Source organism: Phlebotomus papatasi, chromosome 1 (assembly GCF_024763615.1).
Source record: "Phlebotomus papatasi isolate M1 chromosome 1, Ppap_2.1, whole genome shotgun sequence".
NCBI classification, from domain to species: Eukaryota; Metazoa; Arthropoda; class Insecta; order Diptera; family Psychodidae; genus Phlebotomus; species Phlebotomus papatasi.
The window spans coordinates 97,380,162-97,392,426 of NC_077222.1; the positions used below are offsets into that span (position 1 = coordinate 97,380,162).

General features: G+C 33.2%; 1 protein-coding gene across 1 annotated transcript in view; it reads left to right on the forward strand.

The window, feature by feature from the left end:
• The window catches only part of LOC129809938 (proteoglycan Cow), a 104,920-nt gene that overhangs the window by 35,197 nt on the left and 57,458 nt on the right, over window positions 1-12,265 (forward strand). The window contains exon 2 of the mRNA XM_055860100.1: window positions 10,542-10,605. Within this exon, the coding sequence (XP_055716075.1) occupies window positions 10,542-10,605 (64 nt within the window). The remainder of the gene's footprint in view (window positions 1-10,541; window positions 10,606-12,265) is intronic.

Here is a 12,265-nt window from a genome sequence, read left to right on the forward strand (position 1 = left end):
TGAACATACGGCGAATAGAATTTTGTGAAGTTTAATCTCGTATGGCTCTAATTCTATTGAAACCATAGGGAATCTACCTCATTTTTCCGTAACATCTCAGCCTAAACTATACAACATTGAATAAAATAATTAACTCTCATAAAATGTAATTTTAAAAACAGTTTGAACGGTTTGAACTTTTAAATTCATCACCGCACTGCAAAATATAAAATTTTGATATTTCATCTAGAAGTCCTCACCAAAAGATACAAAAAATTTAGGACGAAATGGTTACTAGAATGGAATACCCCTCATAGATTGAGTCAGATTTATTTGACGGGTACAACGTGCAGCTGATGGGACAGTTGACTTTTAAAGTTTTAAAATTTTGTTTTTGATAACAGCAGCTCTAGCGGTGCCTTAAGGAACTTCCGAGGGGTAAGTGCCCATGCTTTACACGGTCTCAAGCTTAATAATGATTTAATCTCCCCTAGTTTTTAAAATATTGGTGCGATGAATCACATTTATTGAAAAACATTGGAAAAATTTAGTCATTATAAAGCTTGCGACCGAGTAAAGCATGGGCACTTTCCCCTAATTAAGTTCGATAAACAAGTTTTGATAGTGATGTGGTCCAGGAGCAGTTTGTCTTGAAAAATTTAAGCCCCAACACATCAAAATTTGAGCTCGGTTCATATTATAAGGGCCTATTGAATTGTTATTGAGTTTAAATGTGCAAGCGGAAGGACTGAAATATTTTTAATAATCCTTATATTTGTGAACAGAGCATTATTATGAAAAATATTTTGGTAAAATGTATGCCTGAATAAATGCACGAGAATTATAACAAAATTCGGCAAATGAAGCACAATAAATATATCCAATAAATTGATTCATTGCGTTTAATAACATTTTCTAAATGTCTAAAAGTCTGTATCACTATCAAATTCATGAAAGTCCATCAGGATAATGGATAAGTAAATATTCAATGGAGATATATGAGCAACTATCGAATTAATCGAATACAATTTCGTAAAACGCGATATGCGTAAAAATTTCCACCCTATTCCTATCGATTTTTCTTGTGCTCTTTCACCAAAAATATGTTTACTGGAAAAAAAATCTGAGCTGAGGATTTTCAGTGTGAGAGATCTTTTCGGCAAATTCTTGTATAACACGAAAATTGATATTTATATTCGGCAATATTGAATAAATGGCTCATGGGAAAAAAGACAAATTCGCCAAAGTGTTGTTTATACGACTTTCTTTTCAGGAATGGGAATTTACCTGAAATTTTCACTGCATGAAAATCCATTTAATAAAATATGAATGCGTCTTCTTAAGCTTCTTATGGGGCTTAGTTCTTTTTTTTCCACCGTCTCTGTCAGTTGTCTACCTTTGCCGGTGGGAAACGTGAGAGAATTGCAAACAAATTGAGGGCTCTTGCTAATCAATAAGTACGTGAAAGGAACCATTACTCGCAGAGTCAACGTAAGAGAGCACGATTATGGGAAAAAGGATAAGCTTCCGATAAATATCAACACATAACGAAGGGAGTTTGAATATATATTGATCAATCTCTGGAGAAATGGATGTGTATGACAGGGGAGAGCTGGGGTACTTTTCTGGATGGGGAGAGGGGCAAAGTACCCAATTTATTACGGTTTATGCCCAGACTATCCAAAAAAAACCTCCGTCAGTTAAGTGAATTATACAGCCTTTACCAACTTCAATGCTTTGGTTTGGGCCTGTTTAAAAGGATTTAATGAAATATGCGCCAGATGTAGTCTTTTTCACATATAAATTTCCATTGACTGACTATATATAGCGTATAGCCGGAATAGCCACATATACCTGTGTTACGTGGTCATTCTGCTATGGGCTATACATGATGTTTAATCGGTCATCGCAGTGTTCTCAAATGAGATGGGTCTTAGCAAGTGACACCTCAAGTGCTTCTCAGGCATGTTCTCACAAAGGAACAAATTCCTTTGAGATTACAAAGCGCAATTGCATGGACATGTCACACTTGGAGTGGTTGCTTCAATCATACAGAGTACAAACACTAAACTGTGTGGAATTTTGTAAAAACGTACACGGTACGGTTTTGAGACTTCTCGTAAAAATGCTTCTTCTATTTATCTTCTGTTGTAGGGGAAAGTGACTAGTGACCATGCTTCGTACGATATTTTAAAAACTGGGAAATTTCCCCTAGTTTTTAAAATATCTATGAGATAATTTTCCACCGCAAAGATGGTTTTTTAATGGGACTTTCGAAAACCAGGAATTTAAAAGAAAAATTTGATTGGAATAGTATTATTTTTAAAAATACACGGATGGTATAAAAAGGTCCACCACTCACATTCACTTTGGTTGTCGAACAGCCCATTACTGTGCCTAATCGGTTCTAATCAGTCGGCTTCTACCTCTCTCGCTGATTGTACCTAATGAACCCCTGGAAAAATATGCCTTTTCAATCTTCAAAACCCATTTAACCCTTTGAAAATTAGTTCCGTATTCCCTAAGTTCTGAGAGAAAGAACGCTTCAAAATTTAACTTAAACAATTAAGCGTCATTTATAGGAGGGACTTTTAATTCAAAACTGCACTTTCGAAATAAAAATATCTCACTGAGCTTTCTCGCAGTGTTATTTGCATTCTTTAGGCGAATTCTGTAATTTTTCTGCCATTGTCACACGTGAGTTCGAAATGGTTCGAAACCTGAAAATGCCAATTGAGCCTTTTCTCTCATATCACTTGAGTTCGAAAATGCAATTAATTGATTTTTGAATGAAATTCCTTTACTTGAATCACATTACTGAAATACAGTCCGTCTTGATTGATTTATTTAATAAAATTCATTGTCATTTAAATTGTCAAAAATCTCAAATCTGACAATGCCACGTGAGCTCAAATGGCAATGTCACAGCTACGGAATCACATTTTCGAAAAAGCTCTCCTAACATTCGAACGCAATTTGTCATAATGGCATTGCCAAAGTATTATAGAATTCCCCTGCTGGTATTAAAAATCAGGAAGAAAACGATCAACTGAAAGCTATCAAATTATTTTATGGACATCCTTGGGAAATTGTAAATTTTCTCAGCTAAAAATTGAAAATAAACTTTTCATAAACTCCAGCTTACGACGTTTTCTTAAATTCCTGACATTGCATTGGCATAAAAGCCTTGCAAGGGGACGAGTTTAACAAGTAAGTTCCCCACCTCCATCTCTTTTCCTTTTTACTTGTTCATCATTGATCATAGGTATTCTTAAGGCTTCTATTAAGAAATTTTCAATACCACGTGGCACAAAAACAAGTTCATAAGGTTTTGAAGTAAAATAGGAAGTCTGATAGACTTTCTATGTTAGTTGAGATACAAATGTGAGTATTATAACAGCTGACTGAGAGATTTTGTCCAGGCATAAACCGAAACGGGAGATTTTCAAAGTCAAGCAGACCAAAGGTCGGTTATAGAGGTTAGATATTTCGAAATTCGACTTTTAACTGAATAAAATTAGAACTTTTAATTTTGCGCTGATTGTCAAAATCATATTTCTGTAATACGGGCTTCAGACCTAAGGCTTAGCAATATGAATTAACTGTTATAATTTTTCAACAGTCAAGATTTTTTGGAAAAATTTAACTTAGAATTGAAATATTAAGGACAAATAACCTATTAGATTTTAAAAAATAGTACTATTTTGGATTTTGAAATATTTAGAAACTGGGCAAAACCTCTAACCTAAAGACCACTTAACGTTCAATAAGATGACTTGTCGAATAGTAATAAAAAGTAGTGCATTTTGTGTCTTTTCCGTGACATTTGTTAACTCACTTTGATGTAAATTAAAGTCCAAAATATTGTTAAAAATCGTTTTGAAAAACTATTTTAGTAAAATTGAATATGTACTGTACATACAGGCCCTGAAGAAAATAAAGAGCGAAACTTCGGCAAAATTGAAGAGCAAAGGTATAGACCAAATATCCCACTTTGGCTTAAGCCTGAAAGCAGGGGCCCATCAAGCCTAATAATAAGTGAAGCTATTTTTCATTTTTACTTATAAAAATTTTGCAGATATTGCTCCACGACTTAAACAAATTTGCTCGTAGTTCTTGTATTATTTCGGCGAACATTATGAAACACTAATTTTTATTTCTAAACTACTTGGACTATCTCGACCATTTCTTCAATGGACAAAAGCATCCCTATAGTGCCTATAAATTCCTATAGGTGTTATCCTCTGAAGTCGAATATCCGATTAAAAAATCGTAGTGTTTTATGGTACCCCGTGTTTGGTGGTGCCCCAGTTTCCCCTATATATTTTTTGATAGCTTTTAATGTACGATTTCGAAATATATCGGACTGATAAGTCAATTCTCTTTAGGAAAAAACTTGCCATTAGTCTTCACTTCCCCTATGCAAAAACGTATGGAAAAATGAAATGTCGAGAGGCCCCTGTCTGAAAGCCTTCTTCTATAATCCCTGATAATTTTATTGATAAACAATTTTCAGTATATGAGGAGGTGAGGCTACATTGATATACGATTTTTTGCGTATGTCTAAAGCATGGAACTAATATCCTTCCTAAGTTCCATGGTCTAAAGGTAACAGGGCTTTAACGATTAACAAAACAATTATGATTCTAAATTAAATTATGGAATGACCCAGATTCTTAAAAAATATGCGAAAAAAAGCATGAATTAATGTAGCCCCACAACGCAAAGTAGCCTCACCTCCCCCTATAAATTCTCTGATTTTTCAACATTTGTCACTTGGATAACATTTATCAGCACACATAAACGAACGTTTTGTCTCTACACGCGAAGTCTAGCATATTTATATTGCAGTCCTATTCAACGAACTTGCTTTTTTTTGGAAGCGAAATCAATTGTTTTTGTATGTCGATTACGTTTAGGTTAAATTATTTAAAACTATAAAAAATTCTCAAACATATAAAAAAAATGTATCAAACGAAACTATCGAAAAATACAAAATAAGCCATGAAAGTCAATTGTGATAAGTCGCAATTTTATATAAAACGCGTACGTTATTACAAAATTCCCTCTGTGTTTCAAATTTGATGGATATCATTCAAAGGACTACCCATCCCAGCTTGATGTCCGAGAATCACATTGAGATTTTCTGCAACGAAAGCTCAATGGATATCATCAATAAAATTTATCACCATCGAACACAATTTAGATATCACTTTCTGTTCTTTCTTCTTGACTGGATATAGCCCCATACGGTTGTCATTGTCCGTTTTAGCACATTTTTCATCCCATTCCATATGTCAGTCCTTAGCACGTTGCCGATACAATGGCCACATCACCGATTCATCATCATGTTTAAGGGAGAAAACGTGTGATTACCATTGAGGTCTCTCACAGAAATTTCCACACAAAAATCTATTGAGATTTAAAAGAAAATATCTCATGAAATTTTATTGGCCTGTGCACCAGTTTTCTCCCCAAACAAACAAAACATCATGGAGAGCTTTCAGTTGAAAATTAGATTATAAATAATTGAAGAGGATGTACTGTCGGGAATTAGGCGTGGCAGTGACTTCATTTAGCCGGAGGAAGTCACTTTTTTATTATACGGAAAACCTGTCGCTTCAAATTAAGATGCAGACAAAATACATGGAAAATTACCTTCTCTTACAAGAATTTAATGTACTAGAAATTTTGTACATGTTCTCAACAGGAAGATAAATTCAATTAATATAATAAACGACAAGTGACCTAATGAAACAATTTTCTACAATTTGTGACATTAAGAGATGGTGAAATGGTTAATGATTTTCAAAGGCTTTTCATTTTCCAAAAATATAATAAGTGCGCAATAAAAATGTGTATATTTTTGCGTTAAAATTTTTTACAAAATATACCCTAAATAATGCATAATATTTCTGTGAAAAAGTGTAATAAGTACTCTGACCTAATAAAAAGCATTTTCATCACTAAAGTCATGTCATAATGCTAAAAGGTCGTATAGTTTGCACTTCCGACAGCTATAATGGCTGTTGTGGTTTACTTCATTTGAATAAACATTACTGGACACCTTTGTCTGCATGCAGTAATGCTCAATTACAGAGATGTTGTGAGATTTATGCAAATAAGCTGCCTTCTAACACTAGTTTGCACACTTCTGCAGCACTATGCACAAAAATACGAATTTTAATCTCGAAAAAGCTTTAGTGGTTCGGGGGATATTTTTTGAGAAGTGCCTTGGTGTATGGTGCTACTCCATTTGAATAAATTCAATTCCATTTAATTAATTTATATTTCATCTGTGAGTTTCTTCCTTTTTTTTCTTTTTCGCAACGTTGTCTTGTCGTTTATTCCAATGTCTAAAAAGAGGAAACGAGAAAAGGGCCTGACATAAAGACATACACATTAGGAGTAATGATGCTACTCCAATGAAAAATGAACATTTTTTTAGCACTTTACTGTTCTCAAGTGCTTGTACATAGTTGACAGTCGAAAAACAGTCGTGACAGGAACCCATCCAAAGAAAAGTCGATAATGCAGAAGCACTTGAGAACAGTAAAGTACTAAAAATGGATTGTGAAAACTGCTCTCTCTTGGAGTTCGAGCAGTTAGAAGGCGGTAAAAGACTGCTGCAAGTTTGTAAACAAGGAAACTAAACACTTTGAAAATTAATATTCAAAAGTTTTTGATTTGTTCTATTTTTTACTTCATCCAATTTGGCGCCTGCGACATCTGTTCCTAAAATCTAACCTTTGCCAATTTTTTAGGCAATCAATTGTGGTATTATAAATCAAATAGGGTAAAGTGATACAAGTTGGAATTAGTGTTACAAGTTGGACAATTCGCCGGTACAAGTTGGACATGGTTTTTTTCTTGATAAATACAGTACAAAATTTGTTTTTAAGCACAAAGAACCAAATTATAAAACTAAAGCATTAAAAATATACAAATAAAAATGAAGTACTAAATTTATCAAAAAAAGCCCTGTCCAATTTGTACCCTGGTCCAACTTGTACTACTTTACCCTAATTAAGTTCATTGTGAGCCAATTTAATGAATAATAAAATTTAACTTTTATATCTTAATGTTTGACGGTTAATTTAAATTAAAATTACGAAATGAATTAGTATAAATCATGTGCTGATATAAACATATTAAAAGCATTTTATCTGTTTATTTGCTTTAATTAGACTAATAGACCATTTCCATAAAATAAAATATTCAAATTCGTAAAAACTCATAATAAAGCTCAGTTTTAAATCCGAATATCTCGTTCACATTTGGTTATTTTCCTTTGATTTTTTTGACAAAACACAATGTAAAAAATCGAAAATTAAAAAAAAAACAAATCTCTTTCCGAAAGTATATTTAAACGATTGATATTCAAATTCGAATTGATCCCAGTTCAAATTCACTGTTCCACTTCAAAATATCATCGATACATTTTTCGATAAGTTAACCCTTTAACGACGAGACACTTTTCACCGACTGAAAATCAACAATAAAAATTAAACTGAGAAACATAATCAATGATAAGTCTTACATCTAACCTTGGAAAGTCCAACAAAGTCTGATTCGGTGTATTTTGTGGTTCTATGAACGATAGGGACAAAAATAGCCCAAAAAATTAAGTAATTTTTCTGACAATACCAATGAATAATATTTTTCGCTTTAATAAAGAATATTACGTATGAGTATTGTTGTTTTGATCGCCAAAAGGGTTTTGCTTAAAAAAATTGGAAGTATAAAAAATAAAAATAAAATCAATTATGAATTTGAGAATTTAAAAATTTGTCGTTTTTGAGCTTAAATATTTAGCACATAGCAAATAGCTAGAGACTTGCAAAAAATATTCTAGATTCCTTCAACCTTCTACTTTACAATTATGTACAGACATAAGAAAAAAATAAATTTAGGTAGTCAGGAAAAATTATTTTCTTTATGGGACACCGGTGTTCCAATCGTCCTTTAAGGGTTAAGGAATTTCTGATACTTTTCTCGGCTTCATCGTAAATTATGTCCTAGGCGCAGGGACTTTCTTTAGTTAGGGTGAAAGGAACACCCACTGACACTTTAAGAAGTCGTGTCAGGACTTATTGACACTTTACTCTGTACCATTTGGAATACGAAATTTGAATATCTATCCTTATCAGAAAACGTAGACTAAAGAAAAAACGTCGTATTATTTACATTTTATTAGATACTTTAAATAAATTTCAAAATTTTGAGAAATGTGTCAATAGGGGTTCCCTGTCAAAGAGGTGTTCCTTCGACCCTATATTTACTTTTTTCACCTCCAAAAAAAACCTTGTTTTCACGTACTTCAAATTGTGAAAAAAAGGGAAAATTTTTCATAAGAGTTCAATCAAGTTATTTGCAAGTGTCAGAAGAAAACTCGATAGATGGAGCTGTCAACTGTTCGCAAAATTTCTTTTTAAGCTTTGATACACTTATATCTAATTAAAAAATCGTAGTGTTCGGTGGTACTCCGCAGTTTCCTCTATTTCCTAAATACTCATCTACTAAAATTGTGCGTTCATGAAACTGTCCCACAATCACATTAGGGGAGACCGGGGTAGAATTAGCCAGCAAATGAAATTTTTCATTGCGTATAATTTGTACAAAAAATGTTTGTACCAGACTGAAAAATATTTAAATGTATAGGAAGGGATGTGTTTACTTCGAATAAATAGTGGTTTCCTCAAATATTCCTTCTAAAGCAGACTACAACATCCCATTGTATAATATTTACCATGCGTGGCTAATTCTATTCCGGTCTCTCCTACTTCTAAACAATATCATCTATCTAAAATTAATGAAAATATAGTTTTATGAGTATATAGTTTCGAAATAACGGCTTAATGGATTCCGCAGAGTCTTACCCACTTCACTATTTCATTTATAGTAGTGAAGCTTATGTTGAGCCTATGAATTTAAAGGGCTCTCTCCAACGGTCGATATAAAATTTCCAACATAAATTAAATAGATTAGGAAATTTCTCTATTTCTGCATGTCATTCTAGCAGAGGAAATTAAATTGTGGGCATAACTTTTAACCCCAAGGATATATTGAGAATTTTATGTCAACTGGGAATAATTATAGCATCAATGTGGATGACTTTAAAGCTAGTCTCACCCTTAAAAGCTCATGCTATTGAATTTTGGGGGAACCCTGCAAATGAACAAATATGATAATTCGATGATGATGCATGATTTTGATGTTTGGAAAATGTGCCATAATCTGCCATCCATTCTCCCCCAGTTTGAAGTGCCTATATTTGGAGCTAATAGTGATAATTCAGATAACACTCTTGGAAATACACAATATCGTATCTCAAAATGTGTTAAATGTGAATACAACGTGTTATTGTTGGAGGGAGGGGGGGCTATTGGTGTGACGATAGTAATAGGTGATAGTGGATGACTCGTGGGAGGGAAGAGTTTGAAAATTTGTCGTGTATTGTGTGGAATGTGAGACGATCGATAAGGCAGAAAGCACCCTTGTGCGAGACATTATACTTATGCATGATATAGACTGAAATTGGATTTATTAGGACAAAGACAGTGTTGGAAGGAGTTGTTCAATTTGTAAATTAATTACACACACGAATTAATTAATAGACCTTCTCATAGATTGCATTTCCTGATACGTTAGACCATCGTCTCTGACACTTGACTGACACTTTTACTAGGATATGAGAGAATCCATCTAGCCTTGATCCTTTTCACCCTTTTATAGCTCTTTTCTCATTCCTTCTCTGTCGCATGTCACTGCTAGATGACGATCTGCAATAAAACCCCCCAAAAGAAGTATTCATATGTGGAATAGAATGATGCAGCCTTGTGGATGAAGAGCTTTTCCTTGCCTGAAAAAAAAATTCAATAAAACTTTTAATAATAAAATTTCATAGCACACCACACATGCACTTATCTTTACGATATTGAACACTTCTGGGGAGAGAGGAGAAATAGATATATCCCAATTGTATTTCCAAGTACATATATTTCACAAAAATATTCTTCCTCTTTGGCAGAAATTGCTTTTCAGGCTCAAATGCTAAAGGCACCTTTACACAACAACCATGTTACATACTCATGGAATATTGCTCAGATTAACTTGCTATACTATTTTGCAATTTATATAGTTTATCTCAAAAGCTCACTTCCTCTGGTTTTTCTACTTGGGAAGAATATTGCTGAATGTTCTACAGCTTGTCACTCGACTATTGCAACTTTTCTCTTGTTGTGGTTGTTTTTTAGGGAGTTTGAATGCCGAAAATCATTAAAAATACAACATTTTGCCTTTAGAGTATTTCGAACAGTCATGTGGAACAATTTTCAGTTTTTCGCTTTAGGGTGATTCACAGAATATTTCGATACAAGTGGACCAATTTTAGTTCTAGTTTAACTTTCTATAAATTTCAATTGGACATTTTGTTGCTCATTATGCTGATATGAAAGTTGAATAGAAATTTCTGTACCTCGACACATTAGTTACCATACAATAATTTGAATTTAAAGAACATTACCAGATTTTTAGTAACTTGATTTTTGTATTTTTTTCAGGATGACAAATCATCAATACAGAAACCAACACCAGAGAAAAAGAAATGGATACACGATCCTTCGAGTAAGTATTTTTTGAGTAGAACTTAGCAAAAACTTATCCAATAGTTTGTTAAGCATTGCAAAAGGATCGAAAAACGGTTTTTATAAAAAATAAATTTAAAATTACGTTATGTCTTTTTTACGAGCATACTCAAATACGAGCGAATTAGAGAGAAATTTGTGCGACAAATTTTTTGAAATGCAACGGTTTTTTATTCATCTGCATACACATATTGAGTTTACATACTCATATTTATGGAAAATTTCATGAAAACCCCTTAATAATGCAAAAATACATCAGAACTAAGACAAACCATGACAAATTTGAGCATATTTGCATCATTTGATAATCATAATCAAACTTGAAAACAAACTTTTTTCAAAAATTAACTGCTGCCCGAATTAAAAAGTAACCCGATCTTAAATGAACCGAATTAGCGAGAGTGTACTGTATATCGGCCTTAGATCTTTCTAAGATATACATAAACTTGAAAATATATAGAGCAATTTTCTAGGTAAAAGTGTTTAAAGTTTACTTTTCTGGAAAATTCGTCATCGATTAACTTAGTTCTAGTGGCTCTAGTGTCCAATATCTTTGGAATTGAAAACAGAAAAAAGAAACACTTTTGCAAACCTATAACCAGCCGGGGTTTCTCTAAGAAAAAAGACATTCGAAGATCAATTTCGAAAATCAAACGAAAAATATTTTTACTACTTGTTGCGTCCACATGGTGACTAAAATATTTCCCGTTCAAATTTCGAAAGGCCTTGTCAATATGAATTAGTCTTCACTTTATTGTAGGAAAGAAAGCAACTATCTCAGTAGTAATTTCACGAATAATCATAACTGAGTAAGTTTAGAATTCGAAAATTCGAAATTGAGTTTGAATTCTACGCATATCAAAGACGTTTTTTTTGTAAATAGAATACCATTTACCTTTTATCAGAGACACTTCAGGAGAATAAAGTTCAGATTATGAGCATACCCATTGTCACTTATTTAACGCGATCTTTTTACGCTTTTTATGTAGGGTAAAATGGGACAATTAGAAATTATTTCAATTTCGGAATTTAATATTTTCTCACTGCTTCGAACAGGCAAGGAGAAAAAAAACACGAAAAAGTTTAAGCCTTACGTTTAAGGGTACTTCTTCGTTTTATTTTCTTTTGCCCTCTTAAACACTGAGGAGATTTCAAAATTCCGAATTATAAATGATTCCGAATCACACCATTTTACCCTGCATTCTAAAGGTTCTTATTCAATTTTTTCTCATCCTCAAAACTTACACCTTCCACTCCCCGGGGTCCACTTTTCTGAACATATCTCCACGTTTCAAACGATTTCTGAGAAATGATGTCAGGCTGTTCGTCTGTCTGTCTGTCCGTTAGTCTGGCCGTTACCACGCCTAGAAGCCAAATGGTTGGAAATAGAGACTTGGAATCTTAGAGGGACTCCCAATAAGTCGACCCTTTCTTTTTTCCCCTTCCCTTTCTAAATTATTTTTTTCGGGATTACTCGAAAACGCGTTCTATTTGGTTATGAATCGCTAATGAACCGGTTATAAACCGATAAGCAATTTTTTACCCAAAACCAATTCTACATTACTCTTAAGCTATTTTGAAATATCTTTCAAGCGATTACGGAATCGGATCAAATCCGTTAAGAACCTACACACTGTAAA